The sequence below is a fragment of the Convolutriloba macropyga genome, chromosome 2, assembly GCF_964194025.1.
Source record: "Convolutriloba macropyga chromosome 2, txConMacr16.3, whole genome shotgun sequence".
In the NCBI taxonomy this organism is placed as follows: Eukaryota; Metazoa; Xenacoelomorpha; order Acoela; family Convolutidae; genus Convolutriloba; species Convolutriloba macropyga.
Window position 1 is genome coordinate 67,934,855 of NC_134469.1, and position 20,958 is coordinate 67,955,812.

Below are 20,958 nucleotides of genomic sequence, written 5' to 3' on the forward strand. Positions count from 1 at the left end.
CAACTGAGTTCAATTGCTATGATTTGTTATATGAAAAGTGATTTTTAATTCTTTTTTAACAAATATTTATTTTGTCCTGAGACGGAGGGAATAACAGTTGTTCAAGTTGACGCTGTTGTAGAAAACATTTATCTTGAAAAAGCAAATAGCAGCAATCTTCAGGAAATTCCGTAATCAAACAACTTTGTCACGATCAGGATCTTTTGTGCAAACGTTTGTTATATTACTGCTAATATCACTTGGTATTAAATTAACATTTTGGCAAGTTTCGTTGGATACATTTTTACTAAATTCAAGACTGAACAAAAATTTATATACACAAAATAGGGACTTCATAGTCATTGTAGGGCCTTCACATTGTGGCAGACCAGACTTAATTTTTACAATGTTGAGTGGAATCAACCAAAAATTACCCACATTATATTTTCATACCGGGGAATGCAACAAATATACGTCAAAATGGAGCAAAAACTTGGTGTTATATTTAAAAAGTAGGCCAATTTACAATTTCTGAACAGCTCTGCAAACTGTCTTTTGATAATTGACGACTCGTGAGAAGAAATTCATAAAGAATTTTTGATTTGGCCACTGCAGGGCGTCACAGAAACATCAATGTTATTTTTATGAAGCACAATCAAAAAAGCAAGTCGTATCGTACAAGAAATGATAATCAAGTCGAATTTTAGGCAAGCAGATAAATCTTGTTAAATTTTTAAAACATTGCTACCAATTGGCAACGAAAGAACTGTTTGCGCATCTGCTGATTGATCTTGATCCAAAAACTTCTGATTGTTAACGAGACTGAGAGATACAATGAAAGAGAAAAGTATCTATACCGAAGCAAACGGCGAATTTGCAACCAAAACAGTTACAGAAAAATTTGCGTAGTTGTGATCGCAATGTGATACTAGTTTTGTGTGAACAACTTCACAATGTTTTACTGGGTCATGTTATAGTAAAAGTAAGACACTTAGAAAATTACAGGCACATACTTGAAGGTCTCCAAGAGGAAAGTCATTCATCGATAAATCAATTGCGCTTTGACTAACAACAAACGGCTTTAAATTGATTCAACTAAATATTAAATTTTGTTTCGTCCATTTGAGCTAAGCCATGTCAACTGCGGAGAGTTTATTTTGATTCCGATTAATCAGGTTATGAAAGAGCAGCCATATTGGTTCCAAATTCTCAATAATCCCAGAGAATTTTTTCAAACGTAAGTGCCCAAATAAAAGCAAAAACAAAGAGTACCAGGAAAAATAAGATACAATGGAAACAACTGATCTTATTGAGTTGTCAAAAAACCACGCGGACAAGATTCATAAAAAGTGCTTGCGCCAGTAAAATTTACCAAGACTGCGAAAAAAAGTAAACCTCATTAAAGAGTCAAAAAAGGTTGCCATAGACAAAAACAAAAAATTCTTTGTTGACAAAACAGGAAGAGGAACAGAAGTTCAAATTTTAATTTATGAATGGCAGCAACAAAAAATTTTTAATCCAGATTATTTTAGGACACTAGAGGCTTTCAACATAAAACCAGACTTGGTGATCAACAGCAATGCTAAAACTGGGATCACCTCAGACCTCGGAAGTGGTTTCGAAAAATCAAAAGACAGAACGCAGCAAGAGGAGAAAAAGAGGGAGAGTTTCAACGAATGAGAAAAACAGCTTGAGTTAAAACATACGAAAGGTCCCGCAGCATACGGAAGCGTAAAACTTCTACAGAAAAGCACAAATTTGAAATTAAGTTTAGAGTGAAATTTGAGTTTGAGTTAATTGAAATTATTTTTAGAGGGCAAAAATACACAAAACATAGAAAAAATTTTCAACACTGAAATTTGTTGCCTACAAGCGAAATTTCGTCGCTAGACTTGGCTTAGATGGATAAATTAGCAAACAACAAAGACGTAAAATATCTGTTGGTTGCGGTTGACTGTCTTTAACAATATCTACTGGTCGAACCCTTGAAATCAAAGTACTCAGATGGAGATCTATGATATATCAAAAACAAATCCCCCTACTTATAGTCTCATTGACGCAACTCAGGAGCCAGTCAATGGAAACTTTTATTAGTTAAAGTTAGAGACGATAGTAGGGGAAATAACAAAATATCAATTCACGGTTCACTTAGTTTCATCGGCCTCTGAACATTTTTCCTCAGAGCACCTTGTGTTCAATTAAAAACCATTTGAAGGAAAAAGTTAATCTGGAGGGGGATTGTTGAGTTGCACTAGAAGAAAATAATTTCGTGCAAAAAAACAAGTCAACAAAACAAATTGAAGATATCTTTGAAGGCCTAAAGTTTCACGAGAAAAATATTCCTTTTGATGCTGTCTTCAGAAGAGAAAGAGCTATCATCAGAATTGGTTCCTATGAAAATCGTGAAAATCTTTCGGAGTCCTTAAAAACAGCTACTGTATTGCCTCATTTTTACCATCAATATAAATTACATGGACTTTTAATCCTCTTTTTTGGTTAAAATGAAGGAATTATTTTCCAAATAACGAATTTCGAAGTATACTAGGTCCTAACAGTATTCATGATGACTCTGGTTAACACATTCGATACAGATTCACATAATTGAGTATCAATAGGTAGGTGATACTAAAGCCTCTCTTAATCGAGTCACTGATTCAAAGCAACGACTGAAATAAGGGTGGTCCCAGCAAAATAGAGCCAACACACAGAATTGTTTCTAGCAACTTCGAATACAAGTTATTACCGAAAAATTTGCACTCTATTGAATTTTCATTGCGGACAAAATGAGGACAATTTGTTCCATTCGCTGGAACAGGAAGAGATTTTTATTGAATTTTTTTCTAAAAAAAATTGACTAGATGGAAGCCTATTATCAACAGCAATCAGTGTCAACATATTTTTCAGGACACTATCACCAACGAGGCAGTGATTTGGGAGCCTCAGCAGCAGGTATTGGCAGACCCGCACTGCCGATTCCAAGAAAGTTTTGTTGGCCTGTAGCCAAAAAGTTTGTAACGTGAATTAATGCTCAAGCAGCTGCTGAGTTGATAGAGGTAGTAACAAAGAAAACATCTTCAAAAAAGCAAAATTGACTGTGCAAAAATCTTTAAGCAAACAAATGGGCCGATCAAAAGCAAGAAGAATGGGTAAATTGAAAACCAACGGTGAAAAAGCAGATCAAGGCATTCGTAAGAAGAAGTCTTTGACGAGAGGTCGGTCAAATTTCTCTTCTAAAACTCCAAATGACTATTAATTTACTGCCCGCAGAGGCAACACAGACCACACTTGATTTGTTAGTAAATAGCCTCTGCTTATTTCCTCTGATAATGCATTTTCAAAAAAAGTCAGACAATCATATTCCCCAAACGTTCCAATGCTTGAGTTTGAAGTTTTCGTTGACAGGAATAACTTCAAAAAATTACAAAACTTAGAAATTAAATGCAAAATTCCCGAAACAACGATGGTAATTTGAGGACAAGCATTGACGCTTAAGGTACAAAAAAACTATTTCAGCAACGATGCATTGCATTCTTTGTCTTCAGAATGCACCGTATCCGCAAATGGTGTTAAGTTATCAAACATTAAAGGAAACTATGCCCACAAGGCTTTCATTGAAACTGAGTTTTCATCAGGCAAAACTTCAAAAGATACATAGCTAGTTGGTCAAGGATAACATTACGAGGATGAACCGCCAAAAACTGACTGTACCGATGGTCAGGCCGACGACGTAGCAGCCAGAAAAGCTCTTAGATAATTCTAAGGAAAATTATTTTTTTCCGAAAGCCATCGAGTGCTAATTTAACTTGTGATTAACATTTACTTAGTGGTGAAACTCTGCAAAATTCAATCAGAAGGTCTACGAATGATTTTGCTGTATTTTTCGAATCAAACAAACATTACAAAATAAAAATAATTGAAGCTAATCTGTACTTTAGAAAACTGACAGTAGCAGATCACGCCTTTGCAGCCATTGAAAACACCTGCCGTGTCTCACTATACAGAAGTATTGCCACAAACGTTTTTAGCCAGAACTGGAATACGAAGTTCGAGCGATGAGGACAATTTCTCGAAAGAACCAGTACGACGTATTATAATTGCAATGGCAACAACTCAAGCATATTATTTTAAGCAGTTTTGGCAGCAGACAATTTTGCAAAGCTAACAACAGAATGATTCGTAATTCATGCTTCACCATCAAAATATGCAGAAAGTAAAAAAGATGGTTCTTTTGTTTCACGAAAGTTTATTTGGCATATCCGCTTGGAAACCCGATTTAAAACTACCAACTATTAATCCCGTCCGGTACAATTTTACAATGAAGTAACTCAAATACTCAAACTTGCCAATTCAAACCTCTGCGAACTATTTTTGCAATTATATTACGCATGCTATGTTCGGTTACGCAAATCCTTTGATGTTGAAGATGAACGATAATGATTTGCTACCATTTGCTAAATATATGCCTCATTATGTTTTAACTTTTTTTTTGCTGATCTTTATTCAGAGACAACAAAGAGCACAAACTTTAACTAAAAGATTTCGATTCCATATCAAAATATTTGTCAACATGCAAACAACCACATCCACTATTTAAATGATCAAGTATTCTAGAACGCTCAACGTACAGACAACCATTATAATTACTAAAAAAAACTATGTCTTACAAGTAGGCAAAAAATCAGTTTACGTTTGTACAAAAACGGTAAAAATACAAATTACGTTTCTGCAGAGAAATTCCAAAGTTGAATTGGTATTTCTGGTTGTAGTTTACCGCTCCGTCAATTCTGTGCATTATTTCTCCACAAAATTTGTCTTCATTAAGTTAGTTTTAATAAGTAGTTTCAAAAAGGTGAAGAGACAACGTATACTGAACAGTTTGCTTGCTGTAGACTTTAAAGAATCAGAAAGTTGATCGTTGGAGCCAATATGATAATGAATTCTAGTTACTTCACAAATCGTCGTTGAAATGAAAGCTGTAGGCAAAATTTTGTTAATGTGTGGTCAAAGATAGGCTCAGTTTCACATATAATCGATGTTCTTTGGCAAACAGACAAAAATACTCCGGTCTGCGATCAAACACTGCCTCCACCATTTTGGTAATTATTTATCTTTGTCACTTTCGCTTGCCTCTGTCACTTTCAGTATTTGTAATTCTTCGTCGTAATTTTTCTTGCTCTTCCCCTTTCGTACTGGGGGTCTTTCTTCGAGATCCCCTTTCGCAACCAGTTTGTTTCATGCGTTTATTTTTTTTGCAGTTCCTCGAGACGATAGATCTTGAATCCTTTTCATTTTCTGGCCAAGAAGCTCGAACTCAGAGGCTGAGACAGTTTTTCTTTCGTTGAAACGAAATTCGCCAGAGTCTTTTTTGAAGAACCGTAGAGTTATATATGTTCCCGTTGTTTCTTATGTTTTCACTGAAGCAACAAGAATTCATTTGCTAGATCACGAAATTTCGTGCTAAAAGTCACTATTGTCTTGAAAGAAAAATTTTTCGGTCATAACTTTGTTTCCATCGGGGAAAAATACTTTAAATGGTATCAACACGCTTGAAGCGATATTTAAGAGATGCGGCTGAATTTGAATTGAATTGAGAAGAAAATGCAATAAAACTAATTAAGAGCACATTTCCTTCAGTTTTATTTTGTTGATTGCACAGATAAGCTAAAAATAGAACTCAAACTCAACCAAGTTTTATGGTCCCCCAGTTTTGTCTAACATGTAGTTAAGTTACACAAGAAGAATTCGATGAGGTCTTTAAAGGAACAAAATTGTGTTAATCGCCGGCAAAATTGTCAAAACACGTTTTTCTTATTCTCTCAAACTTTTCATTCACAATTTTAACACAAACAATCAAACCTAAATTGTATGATGAAGATTATTCAATTTGACAGCGTCTATTTTAGCGGAATGTTATTTTTAAACTTTTGGTCCGCAAAAAATAGATATGGTTAAAAAAAATTAAATAAGAACATATTTGCAGCACCCAGTTAGTCATTATTGTTCGTTTCAACAAGCTGTTAAATGCTAAAAATTTCTTGTAAATAGTGTTTCAACAAAGAAAAAAACTCCATTCTCTATTTCTAAGCCAAGAAACAGCACTTTCCGCTTTTTTTAATTAAAAAAAATCAAAAAACGACAAACAACTAACAAAAAGTAACATTTAAAAAACACCAAATTACTCATTAATTATTTGTCCAAACTTTTATCTGAATCAACTTTGTTGCCAACGCAATTTTCAACAACATAAATTCATTTTATTCTACATTCTTACCTCATAAATCAAAGTTTTACATAAAACTGACATTTTTTAATCGAAAAATACGAAAATGTAGGTGAAGGTTATCACCAAATTATATTTAATGTAAACCCAATTACTCAACAGTATATCAGCCTACCATGTTTTTCCGTTGTTTTAAAAAAATCTATAAAACTGCTCAATGGCGGAAAAAAACGATTTTTTAAAAAATTTTTACTATAAAAAAACACCAATTGTTGCACCTTTTTTCCAAATTTTGATTTTGGCGCAAAATGACTCCAAAAAACACCTTAAATGCTCAGTTCAAACTATTTTGAACCCATAATTTCACACAAAATTAATTGACCCCCACATCATGCATTTCCCGACACAGTGATGAACCCATAAAACTACTTGTTAAACCAAATTTCAGACCAATATGACCCCAATTTCTTCAATTTTTCATTCAACTTTCACGATATATTTGTTTTCAAAATCTACTATAAATTTCTCTCTAAGTTTGAACTTAAACGAAATTCCAATTGTATGATTTCTCACTTACTTAAACTCAAACATGGGCAAAAAAACCAAAAAAATCAGACTCGAAAAACTTAATTTTCTTATATTGGAACAGAAAATTATCAAATTAAAACTATCTTTTTCAAACTTTACCTCAGTATTCCATCCGGTTAGTCACTTGTTCTTTTCAGTTCTTCGTTAGTCTCACTAGTCGCAATTTCACAAAAAATACAAGTCTTTACCAACCACGAGAAACCAAATTTTGGAAATTTTTACGAGTTTTCGAAAAGGAAACATAAAGAGTGCATGCCGGTATTGTAACGCGGGGGGAGGGGACAAGTACCCCCTCGTTAAAATAACGCCATTTCTACTTCAACTAGGAGAAAATTGAAATCTGATTACTTTTTTTTCAGAAAAATGTGCAGGTCGCTCTAAGTTTTAGCGAAATTTGTAATAACAAAAATTGTTATCAAAAAATGTCCCAAAACACTCTGAAGAACAATAAACACTCAATAACAAGCAACAAAAGCACTTAATTTTTTCAGGAAATTCAGGCATATCAAACATTCAAGCGTCTTCTTTTAGTGACACCTCCATAGAATAGAACCAAAAAATGATTAGGCAAGACAAAGAATTTCCGAAAAGCGCAAAGCCGTTAGAAACGGACAAAAATACCCGGTATATTGCCGGAAAAAAGCCGCCGTGGATTACAATAAGCATTATTGGGATTGAAAAAGTATAGATATAGAAAAAAAAGGATTTTTGAACAAAAACATTTTTTAAGTCTGATTTAGTTTGATGGCATTTCGTAGTTGAACATACTTCTGTTTCTTAGAGAGAGGCTACAGGGGCTACTATCAATACCAATAAGTATTGAAGCTAAAACTCTTGAAGCTTTTACCCATTAGGCAGAATTTCATCTCTTTAAATATAGCAATCTTAAAAATATGTTTAAGATCAATTTTTGTTTTTGAAATCTGTCCAGTATATCTGCATTACCTGAAAAAATTAATTGGCCCTTGAAGATTAACTCAAAATGACCAAAAAAACTTAAATTCAATTGCAAACTTTAAAGAAATTTTGCTAAAAATCGTGAAATTAATATCCTCAGAATTATTTCTGTATCTCTAGAGGCTATCCATTAACCCAATTCCAAGCATTAAAAAACTCATTGGCTCAAAGATCGACAGGCAATAATTTTTAGAAAAATTCTCATATTTCTAAAAAAGAAATTCGTTCTATTAGAAAGTTGAAAACCATTCAATTACCCCCTAGCAACTATCTAATAACATACTATCAAACCATGGATGAGGTTAGCTGGCTACTGGGGCAAGAAAAAATCAATAAAAGACAAATGTTTTGAAAACACTTGAAAAATATTGCAAATTTTGTCAACAAATTCCTTAAATTCGAAAGGTTAAATTGTTGAAAACAAATTCATTGAAACCAACAACTATGCAGTAATTTTTATCAGACCGTGGAATAGGTTTTCTGGCACTTGAGAAAGGAAAAACATCCAAAATTGACAAAAACTTGAAAATTGCAGATTTTATCCAGAAAATGCAAATTTTTAGAAATTATAATGTTGAAAACCAATCCATTATTCCTACTATCAACCCAAAAGGACCTTTCCTGGCCCTTGAAGCTGGAAAAACTCACAAAATGACAAAAAAAATTTCAAAAAACTTGAAAAAAATCGCAAAAATTAGTATCATTTTGCGTGTTTGTATTTGTAGTACCAAAACATATATCTCATAAAATGTTCATAACAATTAAAATTGTCTTGTAAAAGGCCTTCATTTATCTAATCAAACAAAAAAACTAAAAAAAACACAATAAACATCAAAAATTGCACCATTTTGAGCCCAAAAACTCCTAAAAATGACCTTTTAACCTTAAATTAAGGCCATCCCAGCAGCTTCACCACTCTAAACACTTAAATGACTACTAAAGCCCAATTTGGTGGGCCTCTAATTAAACTTAATGCCCGCTGGGCTTTACCTGTTTATCCCGTTTTATAAGATCAAAGTCAATGAAAAATGTGCGAACACATCTTAAAAAAAACACAGCGCCCCAGTACAATTCAAATTCTTTGAATTGTAAAAAAATTAGGAGCGCTATAATAGCCGGCTGAGAAGATGAGGGCGGCTACTAAAAAACAGTCTGAAATTTCCTTAATTTCAAAATTTTTCTGAAACAAAAACACGCAGAATGGTCTGACAAACATTCCGCGGGCTCGACCGCGTGGTCTGGCTCGCGGAATGTGGGGGTGGAATATTGGTGAGTGCACGAAGCTGATGGTAGGCTGTAGAGGGGGTCCAAATCCCAAAAAAACTGCCTTTGCATCATCATTTTACGTTTTCTCAGCATCTTCGATGAATTGTCACTGAGGAGACTCGAAAAACTTAAATTTCTTATATTGGAACAGAAAATTATCAAATTAAAACTATCTTTTTCTACCTTTACCTCAGTATTCCATCCGGTTAGTCACTTCTTCTTTTCAGTTCTTCGTTAGTCTCACTAGTCGCAATTTCACAAAAAATACAAGTCTTTACCAACCACGAGAAACAAAATTTTGGAAATTTTTACGAGTTTTCGAAAAGGAAACATAAAAAGGGCATGCCGGTATTGTAACGCGGGGGAGGGGACAAGTCCCCCCCTCGTTAAAATAACGCCATTTCTACTTCAACTAGGAGAAAATTGAAATCTGATTACTTTTTTTTCAGAAAAATGTGCAGGTCGCTCTAAGTTTTAGCGAGATTTGTAATAACAAAAATTGTTATCAAAAAATGTCCCAAAACACTCTGAAGAACAATAAACACTCAATAACAAGCAACAAAAGCACTTAATTTTTTCAGGAAATTCAGGCATATCAAACATTCAAGCGTCTTTTAGTGACACCTCCATAGAATAGAACCAAAAAATGATTAGGCAAGAGACAAAGAATTTCCGAAAAGTGCAAAGCCGTTAGAAATGGACAAACATACCCGGCATATTGACGGAAAATAGCCGCCGTGGATTCCAATAAGCATGGTTGGGATTGAAAAAGAATAGATTTTGAAAAAAAGGATTTTTGTACAAAAACATTTTTTAAGTCTGATTTAGTTTGATGGCATTTCGTAGTTGAACATACTTCTGTTTCTTAGAGAGAGGCTACAGGGGCTACTATCAATACCAATAAGTATTGAAGCTAAAACTCTTGAAGCTTTTACCCATTAGGCAGAATTTCATCTCTTTAAATATAGCAATCTTAAAAATATGTTCAAGATCAATTTTTGTTTTTGAGATCTGTCCAGTATATCTGCATTACCTGAGAAAATTGATTGGCCCTTGAAAATTAACTCAAAATGACCAAAAAAATTTAAAATCAATTGCAAACTTTAAGGAAATTTTGCTAAAAATCGTGAAATTAATCTCTTCAGAATTATTTCTGTATCTCTAGAGGCTATACATTAACCCAATTCCAAGCATTAAAAAACTCATTGGCTCAAAGATCGACAGGCAATAATTTTTAAAAATCTCATATTTCAAAAAAAAGAAATTCGTTCTATTAGAAAGTTGAAAACCATTCAATTACCCCCTAGCAACTATCTAATAACATACTATTAAACCATGGATGAGGTTAGCTGGCTACTGGGGCAAGAAAAAATCAATAAAAGACAAATGTTTTGAAAACACTTGAAAAAAATTGCAAATTTTGTCAACAAATTCCTTAAATTCGAAAGGTTAAATTGTTGAAAACAAATCCATTGAAACTAACAACTATGCAGTAATTTTTATCAGACCGTGGAATAGGTTTTCTGGCACTTGAGAAAGGAAAAACATCCAAAATTGACAAAAACTTGAAAATTGCAGATTTTATCCAGAAAATGCAAATTTTTAGAAATTAAAATGTTGAAAACCAATCCATTATTCCTACTATCAACCCAAAAGGACCTTTCCTGGCCCTTGAAGCTGGAAAAACTCACAAAATGACAAAAAAATTTCAAAAAACTTGAAAAAAATCGCAAAAATTAGTATCATTTTGCGTGTTTGTATTTGTAGTACCAAAACATATATCTCATAAAATGTTCATAACAATTAAAATTGTCTTGTAAAAGGCCTTCATTTATCTAATCAAACAAAAAAACTAAAAAAAACACAATAAACATCAAAAATTGCACCATTTTGAGCCCAAAAACTCCTAAAAATGACCTTTTAACCTTAAATTAAGGCCATCCCAGCAGCTTCACCACTCTAAACACTTAAATGACTACTAAAGCCCAATTTGGTGGGCCTCTAATTAAACTTAATGCCCGCTGGGCTTTACCTGTTTATCCCGTTTTGAAAGATCAAAGTCATTGAAAAATGTGTGAACACATCTTAAAAAAAACAGCGCCCCAATACAATTCAAATTCTTTGAATTGTAAAAAAATTAGGAGCGCTATAATAGCCGGCTGAGAAGATGAGGGCCGCTACTAAAAAACAGTCTGAAATTTCCTTAACTTCAAAATTTTTCTGAAACAAAAACACGCAGAATGGTCTGACAAACATTCCGCGGGCTCGACCGCGTGGTCTGGCTCGCGGAATGTGGGGGTGGAATATTGGTGAGTGCACGAGGCTGATGGTAGGCTGTAGAGGGGGTCCAAATCCCAAAAAAACTGCCTTTGCATCATCATTTTACGTTTTCTCAGCATCTTCGATGAATTGTCACTGAGGAGAATAGTAGAGCTCTCAGAGAGCTTCTCAGTGAGTTACTACCCATAGCGCGGGGTCAAACTCTAGGAACCGCCCTTCATACCATGAATGTATGTCTCGGTGAACCGCATTAACAGAGTCGAGTAAGCAAAAGGTTTAAGAGCCCTTAATGCTTAGGGCTTTACCTGTTTATCCCGCTTTTGAGGTCGAAAAGTCAGAAGCGTCGATGGAAAAGTCGGTCATGCAAAAAAATTTACATTCAAGAGGAACACAGGACTAATCAAGATTCCTGAATATAAATGTAAATAATTGAGATAGTTGAAATGACTTGCCAATAGAGGTAACGAAGTGTGAGTGTGCATCGAAGGACTTGGTCAATCGTTTGTTGGGTAGATCCCACACTCGCAGCGTCTTATCGTCACCAACACTGATCAGCTTAGTGCCACCCGGGTGGAATTTGAGACCACGCACCCAATTGTCATGCCCATGCTACAATAAGCACAAAAGGTATTATGTGCTCGTGTTAGACTTTTTACCATATATATTAATTAATTTTGCGAAATTATTTCGACCCTAAGATGGCACTAGCCAGCCGACTCCGTGTCATAAAGACAGGGCAAATTTGTTTAAAATATTTAGGTGGTCTAAAAACCCCTTCGTAACATTTGAGCAAAACATTTAGGAAAAATATCAAGGACTATTTTTAAATACTAAAAGTAGCCAGCATGTATATAAAAACATCGTTTCGAAGTATTGGTATAAAATTTACAATTAACAAACCGGTGGATCGCCAGATATAGCTGCAAAATTGCTACAAAGACGTCATGTAGAGAAATCCGTCACAAAACAGCAAATGAAAATGGAAGGGCTAAAAATGAAAATGGAAGGTCTCAGCTTTTGCTTCTGTAAGTGTTGAAAAAACAAATCTGCTATCTAAAGCAAGGTTGGAAAGTAGGGGGAAAATCATGAGAAAACACTACAGCATAAATAAGTTGTAGGAGAAGGAAAAACAGAGAAGAATAGGGTAGAGGTAGCAATTAGCACACTTTTTCCTTTTCTTCTTTATGCTTTTGACGCTAGTTTACTATGCACTTAGCATATAAATGCCAATCAAGAACAAACTTTAGAAAACAAGAGCATACATAATGAGATGATAAATCATTAACAACAGAAAACAAGCAAATTAGTCAACTTCTTTTTCAAAAATCTCGAAGAATGTCTATGTATGAAGCAACAGAGTCCAGCTAAGTTGAATCACGAAAAATACTTAAACTAATCAGTAACAATTTCTTAAACAAAAAAACACCAAACAAGGAAACAATGCTTAAAAATAACTCAAAAATAGCCGACAAATTGCAGAACACAACCACCGATGACCTCACTGAGCGATGTTGCGATCAAAACCGTAAGGAAAAAAAAGATTCCTTAGTGTAAAAAGTGTGCTAATTTGGTTCGTGATATCATTAGAGTCCATAAGGCAAATTCAGCCGCTAAATCGGAGGACAATAAGCTAATACGAATAGCAGTGAGAAATACCAAATTTACACATTCAAATTGTATACAAATCTTTGAAAATAACGGCATATAATTCAATAAAAAACATAAGGAAGGAATAAGGTAAGATACAAAAAAAAACAAAAGCAGGTAGCAATAAATCTCACTGATATCTTTTTTGAAAATGAAAAATTTCGAAGTTAGAAAAACACCAGATACAGACTCGAACCATTAAAAGATTCAATCGTCTCACGTAGAAGCAACAATGACATCTTTCAATGGTGACACTAAGAGACACAAAACAAAACAGAAAAACAAGCAGGTTAAAAACAAAATCTGCTAAATTTTGAAAACAAATGGTCTCAAGGGAAGTGTAACTATTATCTGCCTGCTTGAACCCAGAAAAAAGGATCGTTTTGTTGTGCTACTCAGAAAATCTATGTTTTTACATTGCATTAAAACAACAAGCATGTAAAACCAAAGCAAATAACTGCGATCGGTTAATTAAATAGTGTAAATAAAACTGTTACATACAAAACAAATGGACAGAAAATTTAAAGATTACCTAAGCCTCACTAAAGATCCAAAGAGAGCATTCATTAATGATGCCAGACCACAAAAAAACGACAAACACTGGCAAAACGAATTTTTCTTTAATATAAAAACTTTGCATTCTAAGAAACATCCGGAAACGTCGAACAAAAATGCAAAAATCTTGAATTATTTAGCAGCTCAGGAGAGACAGTGAGAAGGGAATTAAATCTAGGGGTGTATAATTTTGTTATGCACGCAAAACTCCAACCTCATAGTGGTTTGAACCCGCGACCACAAGGATAGCAGTCTGATATCTCAGCCAGTAAGCTACAACGGCCTTGATCTTTAACCGCTCACAATCGCTTTTATATTAGCAACAAACAATGAGAGTAAATGAAATCATGGGACTAACTAAATGGGACTAAGCAGATCAACAGTGGACTTCAAATAACCACATTAGAGGTTAACATATACCACTATTAAGATTTAAAATGAAAAATGGCACCAGTTTCGGCGCACTTTCCATTTGATTTTTGGTATTAAATTGCCGCCAATTGAGTTCAGCTGCTTGAAATTGTGATTGAGAATTTTAGATCACGCGAAACGCAAAGAGTCAAGGGCGTAAAATTCACTCAAAAAGTTAAAACTGTCAAGCTAAAACCGTAACACACGTTTACAATATATGATTTTCGACGAGAGCAATTAAACGCAAACACGGTCCAGTACAAATTTCGCATAAAAAATGACCAACACGTAAACAAAAATTGCTACAAACTTCTTTCGAGAGCAATTAAAAATTAAATGTATATTGAGCCATATGAGCCCATTTTGCACTTTAAACGCATTATTAGACTCTCATGAGCACTGAATTAATAAGCCCAGAGGGTCAAATAATAATGCAGCGTCGATCAAAAAAATTTTTTTAGAAAAAAAACAATAGGGTAAAACAAACTACAAGCAAAACGATTTAGCCAAATTGACCGAAACGGCTAAAAAGTGGTGTTATCTATATGCTTTATTTTCTCGAAAGGCAAGAGCATTCACTCAACGCAGAGTATGAACTTCTTTCTCTTTCTTAAAAAATAGTTCCCAGATCAATATTTCTACTCACTTTCACTTTTGGGTCAAAACGCCGTCTGAACGGCCGAACACGTAACATATAACCCAATGATATGTATAATGTATATTAGACTCAACCTAATGAAAGGTATAATTGCCAATTAACTATCGGGGGAAAAACTATTATTTATATAATGTAAACATTTTACACACCAATATGTGTAAAGCTACGCCAGCACTGACATCCCATAGTATGATCGTTTTATCTCTAGCTCCACTAGCCAAGAACGGCCCAGCAGCACCCGGCTTTAGACTGGCGTTACTCTTCTCTGGTGCCCATGCAATACATTCCACTACGTGTGTATGATCTCTCAGCTCAAATTTGCACTCTTTAGTGACTGCGTTCCAGATTCTAACTGTCTAAACATTGAAAAAGCAATGATACCGGCTCCAAATTACAGTTATTAAACTCCATCATATAAGCATAGATCACTCAATTGATTACGTCTGTTCATTTCTGAATATTAAAGTTATACAACTTATATGGAATACGGAACTCTGGACACAGACTGGTTGTAAACGGATAATTCTGTCACAATAAAATCTAGAAGACCTAGAACTTCATTTATTGCCAATTGAATACGTTTAAAATGCAGATAATCTTGGATCAAGCATTATAATACCTCTACTTTAATCAACATTCCACAGTTTAGACTTAATTCAAGGTAGTTTCACAATTAATAGGTAGCTGGGGAGGAAATTCGAAGGTTCACATTATAAAAGTAAACAAGTATCTATACAGCTTTCAAATGAAGACCAACTTGGTCATTGGAGCAGCTTGCGATGATGGATCCGTCTGCGTTGGGTTTCGCAACCCTCACCCAATCAGAGTGCCCAAGGTACGTCTGTGTGCAGAAGCCTGTGTTCATGTCCCAAAGTTTTATCGTTTTGTCTCTGCTGGCTGACAGAACGTGATCACCTGACGGCATCCAACACACACTGGACACGTTATGATCATGTCCGTGCAACGTCTTCACGCACTCGTACGTATTGAAGTCCCACAGTTTGATAGTGATGTCGGCAGAGCAAGACACAAGTCGGGTGCCTTCGGCGTCAAACGCCAGACACTGGACTGAGTCGCGATGGCCTTTCAGGGTCCTCTCGAAGTCCCCGTGCTCCCAGTCCCAAACTTTGATGACTGTATCCTCTGAGCCAGATACAAAAACACTGAAACAAGAAACCACTAAGAAAATCAAGAGTGATAGTTGTTCCCGAAGACTTTCCAACTATTATAGTTTATGAGCAGTCGAAAACGTTGCTTCATTTACAATCCGTCAATTTGATGAAAAATAACCCTTCAATCTTTGTCCATTTACTGGAAATAACGGCGGCAGACACATTTAAGCTTAATTGGAGTCAAAACAGGTAAAATAAATAAGATAGCTATTAACAGCGTGTCTATTGACCCAAAAGCACTGATTTGAAAGGTTTAAACAATATTAGCAAATCAATTTCACCTAAAAATTTCCAGCGGGCTGAAAAACAGCTGCGACAGCTTCGTAGAGAGTAGTCTCAAAATACCAATAAAAGAAACAAGACATAAGAAATGAAACAAGATTTTTTTCTAGGTCTTAAATTTAATGTGATATCTTAAACCTATTTAGCAGAGAGGGCTATTTCTAAAAGCTGCCCTCTGACAACCTTCAATTGGACAGATATACCCTCATTTGAACTCAACTTGAAACAATCAGAACTTTCCAGAGTTAAGTAATGCGTGACTAAAAATGCATTCTCCCGTATAAAGTTATGACAAATTCTAAAGAGTGATAATTTAGGTTACACGCACAACTCTACAAGTCTATAAACTGCATGAAAATCTAGGTATTAATGACTTCAAAACTATTGAGCTTCTAAAATTTACTGCAACTTTTTAAATCTGCAAAATTAAGTTTTATTGGCCCACTCAGCTCGACAACTACGGATGAAATTTTCGTGTTAAAGTTGGCGTTACCTAAAATATGCCTCAAGAAGTATAAAACTCAATTGGTTTTCAAACTCACAAGACGTACATGACCTATGAAGGAACTTTAGTAAAGGGTAATTTGCGAAAAAAGACAAATAAAAATCACACATAAAATTGTTGTTGGTCAATTGGCCGTTTAATTGATGGTTAGGGTGGGTGGCTGGCTGCGCGAGAGAGGGAGTGAAATTTGAATTTCACACTTTAGGACCTTCCACATGACACCACTCTTATCTTTCTACAGGCTGCGTAAAACAGTTTTCAATTTTGGCTGGAGGAAAAAGATGGGCCCTGTAATATAGTTCTCTCCAGTACTAGCAAGCATTGGCAAAAACATCAAAAAAATTACCCGTGGCCCCAATAAAACCTATTTCATCCAGAAACCATTCACTGTATTTATATAAAGCCAATGATGATGAAGTCATGAAAGTAATAAAAGGTTTGGATAATAAATCATCATGAGTGGACAGTATAGGTAATAGCCTTGTGAAGACAACTTCTGATGAAACAGTTCCCTACTAAACACAATTGCTCAATCTCTTTTGATCATGGTGTGTTTCCCAAGCTGTTGGCCAGAGCAAAGGTTATTCCCATGCATAAAGAAGATAAAACTGATGAACATAATTAAAGGCCCAATTTCAATTCTATCAATATGGAGTAAAGTATTTGAACGTATTATGTTCAACAGGCTCTATGTTTACTTCGAAGAGCTCTCATTATTTACCAGTCAGCAGTTCGGTTTCAGGCAAAAAAAATAGTACCATTGATGCATTGGTAGTGTTCACTGAAAAAATTCGGAAATAGAAATATTGACCTTGTAAGCTTTTTCCTCGACCTTCGCAAAGCTTTTGATACGATAGATCAAAAAAATTTTACCGCTTAAACTTAAAAGCTATGGTGTAGACAAATGCTAAAGCTGGTTCGAGTCCTATTTGGCCAATAGATATCAAACAATTGAAGTAAATGGTAAATTTTCGAATTGGTGTAAAGTTGAATACGGTATTCCACAAGGTTCCATATTAGGTCCTCTTCTGTTCATAATTTTCATGAATGACTTACCGAACTGCTGCAAGCATACCGAAATTCTTCTCTTTGCTGATGACACAAATATATCATCTTTGGGCCTGAATAAAAGTAAAATTGAGTCTGATTTATTGAATATAAGCAGTTGGCTGGTAGCCAACAAGTTGTCCTTAAATCTAGAGATAACTGTTTAACTTAAGTCATGTACTAAAGCTTCTAACAACAATTTCACATTAGATAACTGTCCAGTTTCTATTAAATCCATGTGAAAATATCTGAGAGTTCGATTAAACTTGAAACTCTGTTTCTCATGTTGAATATGTTAAAAAGAGACTCGGAAAACAGTGTAGAATAATTTCTAAGTTAAAGCATTTTGTTCCCAGACAACAGTTAATACTATACTATAAAAGCAGCATTAATCCAATTATACAATACGCTATACATCATTCTTAATTTTACAAAACATAGCCGGCAGATTGCCGGAAAATAGACGCGATAGACGCTCGTGGCCTTCCGTGAATTGAAACACCTAAAGAAATAAGATAGACAAATCGACCACAAGTCCTTCAATAGACCACTAGACTTTTCGGGTTAGCTTCGGAGTGTCAATTTTTTGACACATACGTTCTATAAGGAAAACGCCCTTAAAGAGCTATTTCAAAATTGATATTCGAAATCAAAAACTCAAGACTAATAATCACAAATTAGGGCATATAAGATTGGCACTACTTATATGCACACTATTAACTAGTAAATCTTCATAAAAAATTGAAGTTCCGTAAGTGGGTTCAGAAGTCATTTTTTTGAGTGAGTTAAGTCACGCAATTGACCTAAAAGCAGAAACGACGTCACGTACACAAATTTTAACTGCAAAGCAATAGAAGTCACTGAAGTCAATTCCAAGAAGTCAAATCCAAGAAGTCAGGTCGTAAGAATCATCGATGGAGACGATGAATTAACAAAAAACCACGATGTCCCCAATAATAGCCGCTATCGGTTCGCGGCTATTAAAAAATACATCCTTCAGAAAAAAGTTTTGAAATTCATTCATTTCCGTAAACGTTTTGATCACTCAGAAGACATATTCGTGAAGAAAAGAATACTAACTGTGTATGAACTACATATTTATGAGCTCTTGAAGTTCTTTCTAAGGTCATTGAACAATTTGCATTCGGTAAACTTATTAAATAACTTTTTTGAAAAGCCAAAAAAATACCAGAAGCCACTCTCTCCGCCTTTTAAATGAAGCATTGTGTAAGACTAAATTTGAAAGATGTTCTGTTAGATATCGTGCTGTTAAACTATACATCATTCTAGCTAGGCAAGGTCTCTTTAATACAATGACCGAAAATACAGCAAGAGAGGTTAACTTATTTTATCATAAATTATAAGAAGGTTATATACTAAATAATCAAGAATTGGTAAAACATATTTTCCGGCTATAAACTGGAATTTTTCCCTACCCCTTGCCTACATGCGAAAGGAGAAAAGCCAAATAGGGTTGGCTTTTCTGTGAAAAAATGACCCCCGTAGCATTAAAAGAACGAGAGATATGGACACTTTTCTCAAAAATAAAAATTGTGAATGGCAGAAAAAAACTTTAAAATTTTCAAACTTTTTTTTAAATTCCAGTAATTGTTTCACCACATGCACCAGGAGGTTGGGGGAGGTGGTAGCTAAAGGGGAAACATCTACAAGCACCCTTTTCCGTTTAATATTGAAAAAAATACAAAAAATTTATATTTTTCTTTTTTATTTGTTTTGTTTTTTTTTTGTTTAAGGTTGTAAAGTGGTTAATTAGAAGGGCAGAATCTTGTGGACTGTGTTGTCCCGTTGTCTGTCCTCTCCAGGTCTCTTGATAAAGTTATTATTATTGAGTTATTATATTGATTTGATACATTCATTTAATCCGGAGAAATTAATTAATTCATTCATTCATTCAATGTTGGAACAATAACAACATCCCTTTTCAAATAACATCTTTCAGGAGCGTCTGCAGCAGCTTGCAGAATTGTATATTGACTATCAATTTTCTTAAGGATAATGCTAACATTTCACGATCAAGATGCATACATTTACTGCCTGGTCAACTATGACAATTTGCTATGCCTAGCTTAGTTGAAACTAATTATCAACCATCATCGTATTCAATTACTCACTTGAATTTAGGGTGAAAGACAACGCAGTTGATCGTTGCCCTGTGCCCAGTGAGAGTGTACTTAGCGGGCACCTTGGGAATCCACTCGGCGGGGTCCCTTTTCTCTCCTCTTCCACCACCACCTGCTCCACCAGATGAGGAGGAATCGTTCTTATGCGCCTGTAGACTTTGCTCTAGCTCAAAGATCTGAACACCAACCAGCAATAAACATAACACAATAAATAACAGCAATAAATAAGCATAAACGAACTGATGGAGAAATTACTCATTTTAACAAGAGCTAAATTTCTCAATGATTTCGTATAAACATAGCCAGGAAATTGCAGGAAAAATGGCCACCGTTGAACCCACGGACTGACTTTGCGATTGAAACAGGTGAGAAAGAAATTGACAATAGTAACATTTTTTTCTCTTAGTAACATCTTCAATAAATACAGGTCTTAAATGATTAAATCTTAGTGCTCAGTCTTTCTTGGTACGCCGTTTTCCAACTGGCTTTTTAATCTTGAACGAATTCGGTAAATTTGTGGAATTAAAGCCAAAGTTTTTTTTAGCTGAAACAGTGAGTGAGGTAAGTCAGATATCAAAAGTGAAAGTCGTGACAAAACCATGTCATGTAAGTCCAAAGAACTGTAAAGGCTAAAATCCTGTCAGCCTCCGCAGACAAACAAAATTTAATAGTAAACGTAAAATTTAACAATGCAAAAACAATATAAAACCAAAAATTACAAACATTAAAAAATGTTTGAAGTTTTGTTAAACTGTTTAGTCATTGGCACATTAACAAGATTTTAAGTAAAGGTTTACCAAAAAAGAACTTAAACGGTGACTACCACATTTGTAGATAACAAAAGGGAGAAAAAGTACGGGGAAAATTCGGAGACATTCTAATTGCACCAAACTCTCTAAATAAAAGGCATACAATACGTTACCAGAACTTCTTATCTTAAGACCAATAAAAAACTGCACATTAGAAGCCTCTAAAAGTAAGAGGTGCAACTATCGGACAATGTAACAACCCTAACAAAAACTGTAGGCAGCAACAAAAACAATAACAGCCTTTAAGAGGCTGACGGGGGCTATTGACTACTCCTGTACACTTTCAATGTGGGCTTTATAAAACACGTATCAAGCAAAAAAAGTTCTTCAAAAAATTGTGGAAGAACTTTAAACATAGATCACAGCTTGCTGGAAAATATCTGCCTCGACCAACATTGGAGTTGGAACAGAAAAAGATGAATAAACAGCCTTCTTCAAAGT

General features: G+C 34.7%; 1 protein-coding gene across 1 annotated transcript in view; it reads right to left on the bottom strand.

The window, feature by feature from the left end:
- Positions 1–20,958, bottom strand: part of LOC142334640 (lissencephaly-1 homolog) — a 36,079-nt gene that overhangs the window by 10,040 nt on the left and 5,081 nt on the right. The window contains exons 4-7 of the mRNA XM_075382838.1: positions 19,700–19,884; positions 15,319–15,724; positions 14,711–14,917; positions 11,743–11,899 (exon numbers count right to left, since the gene is read on the bottom strand). Coding sequence (XP_075238953.1) covers positions 11,743–11,899; positions 14,711–14,917; positions 15,319–15,724; positions 19,700–19,884 — 955 coding nt within the window. The remainder of the gene's footprint in view (positions 1–11,742; positions 11,900–14,710; positions 14,918–15,318; positions 15,725–19,699; positions 19,885–20,958) is intronic.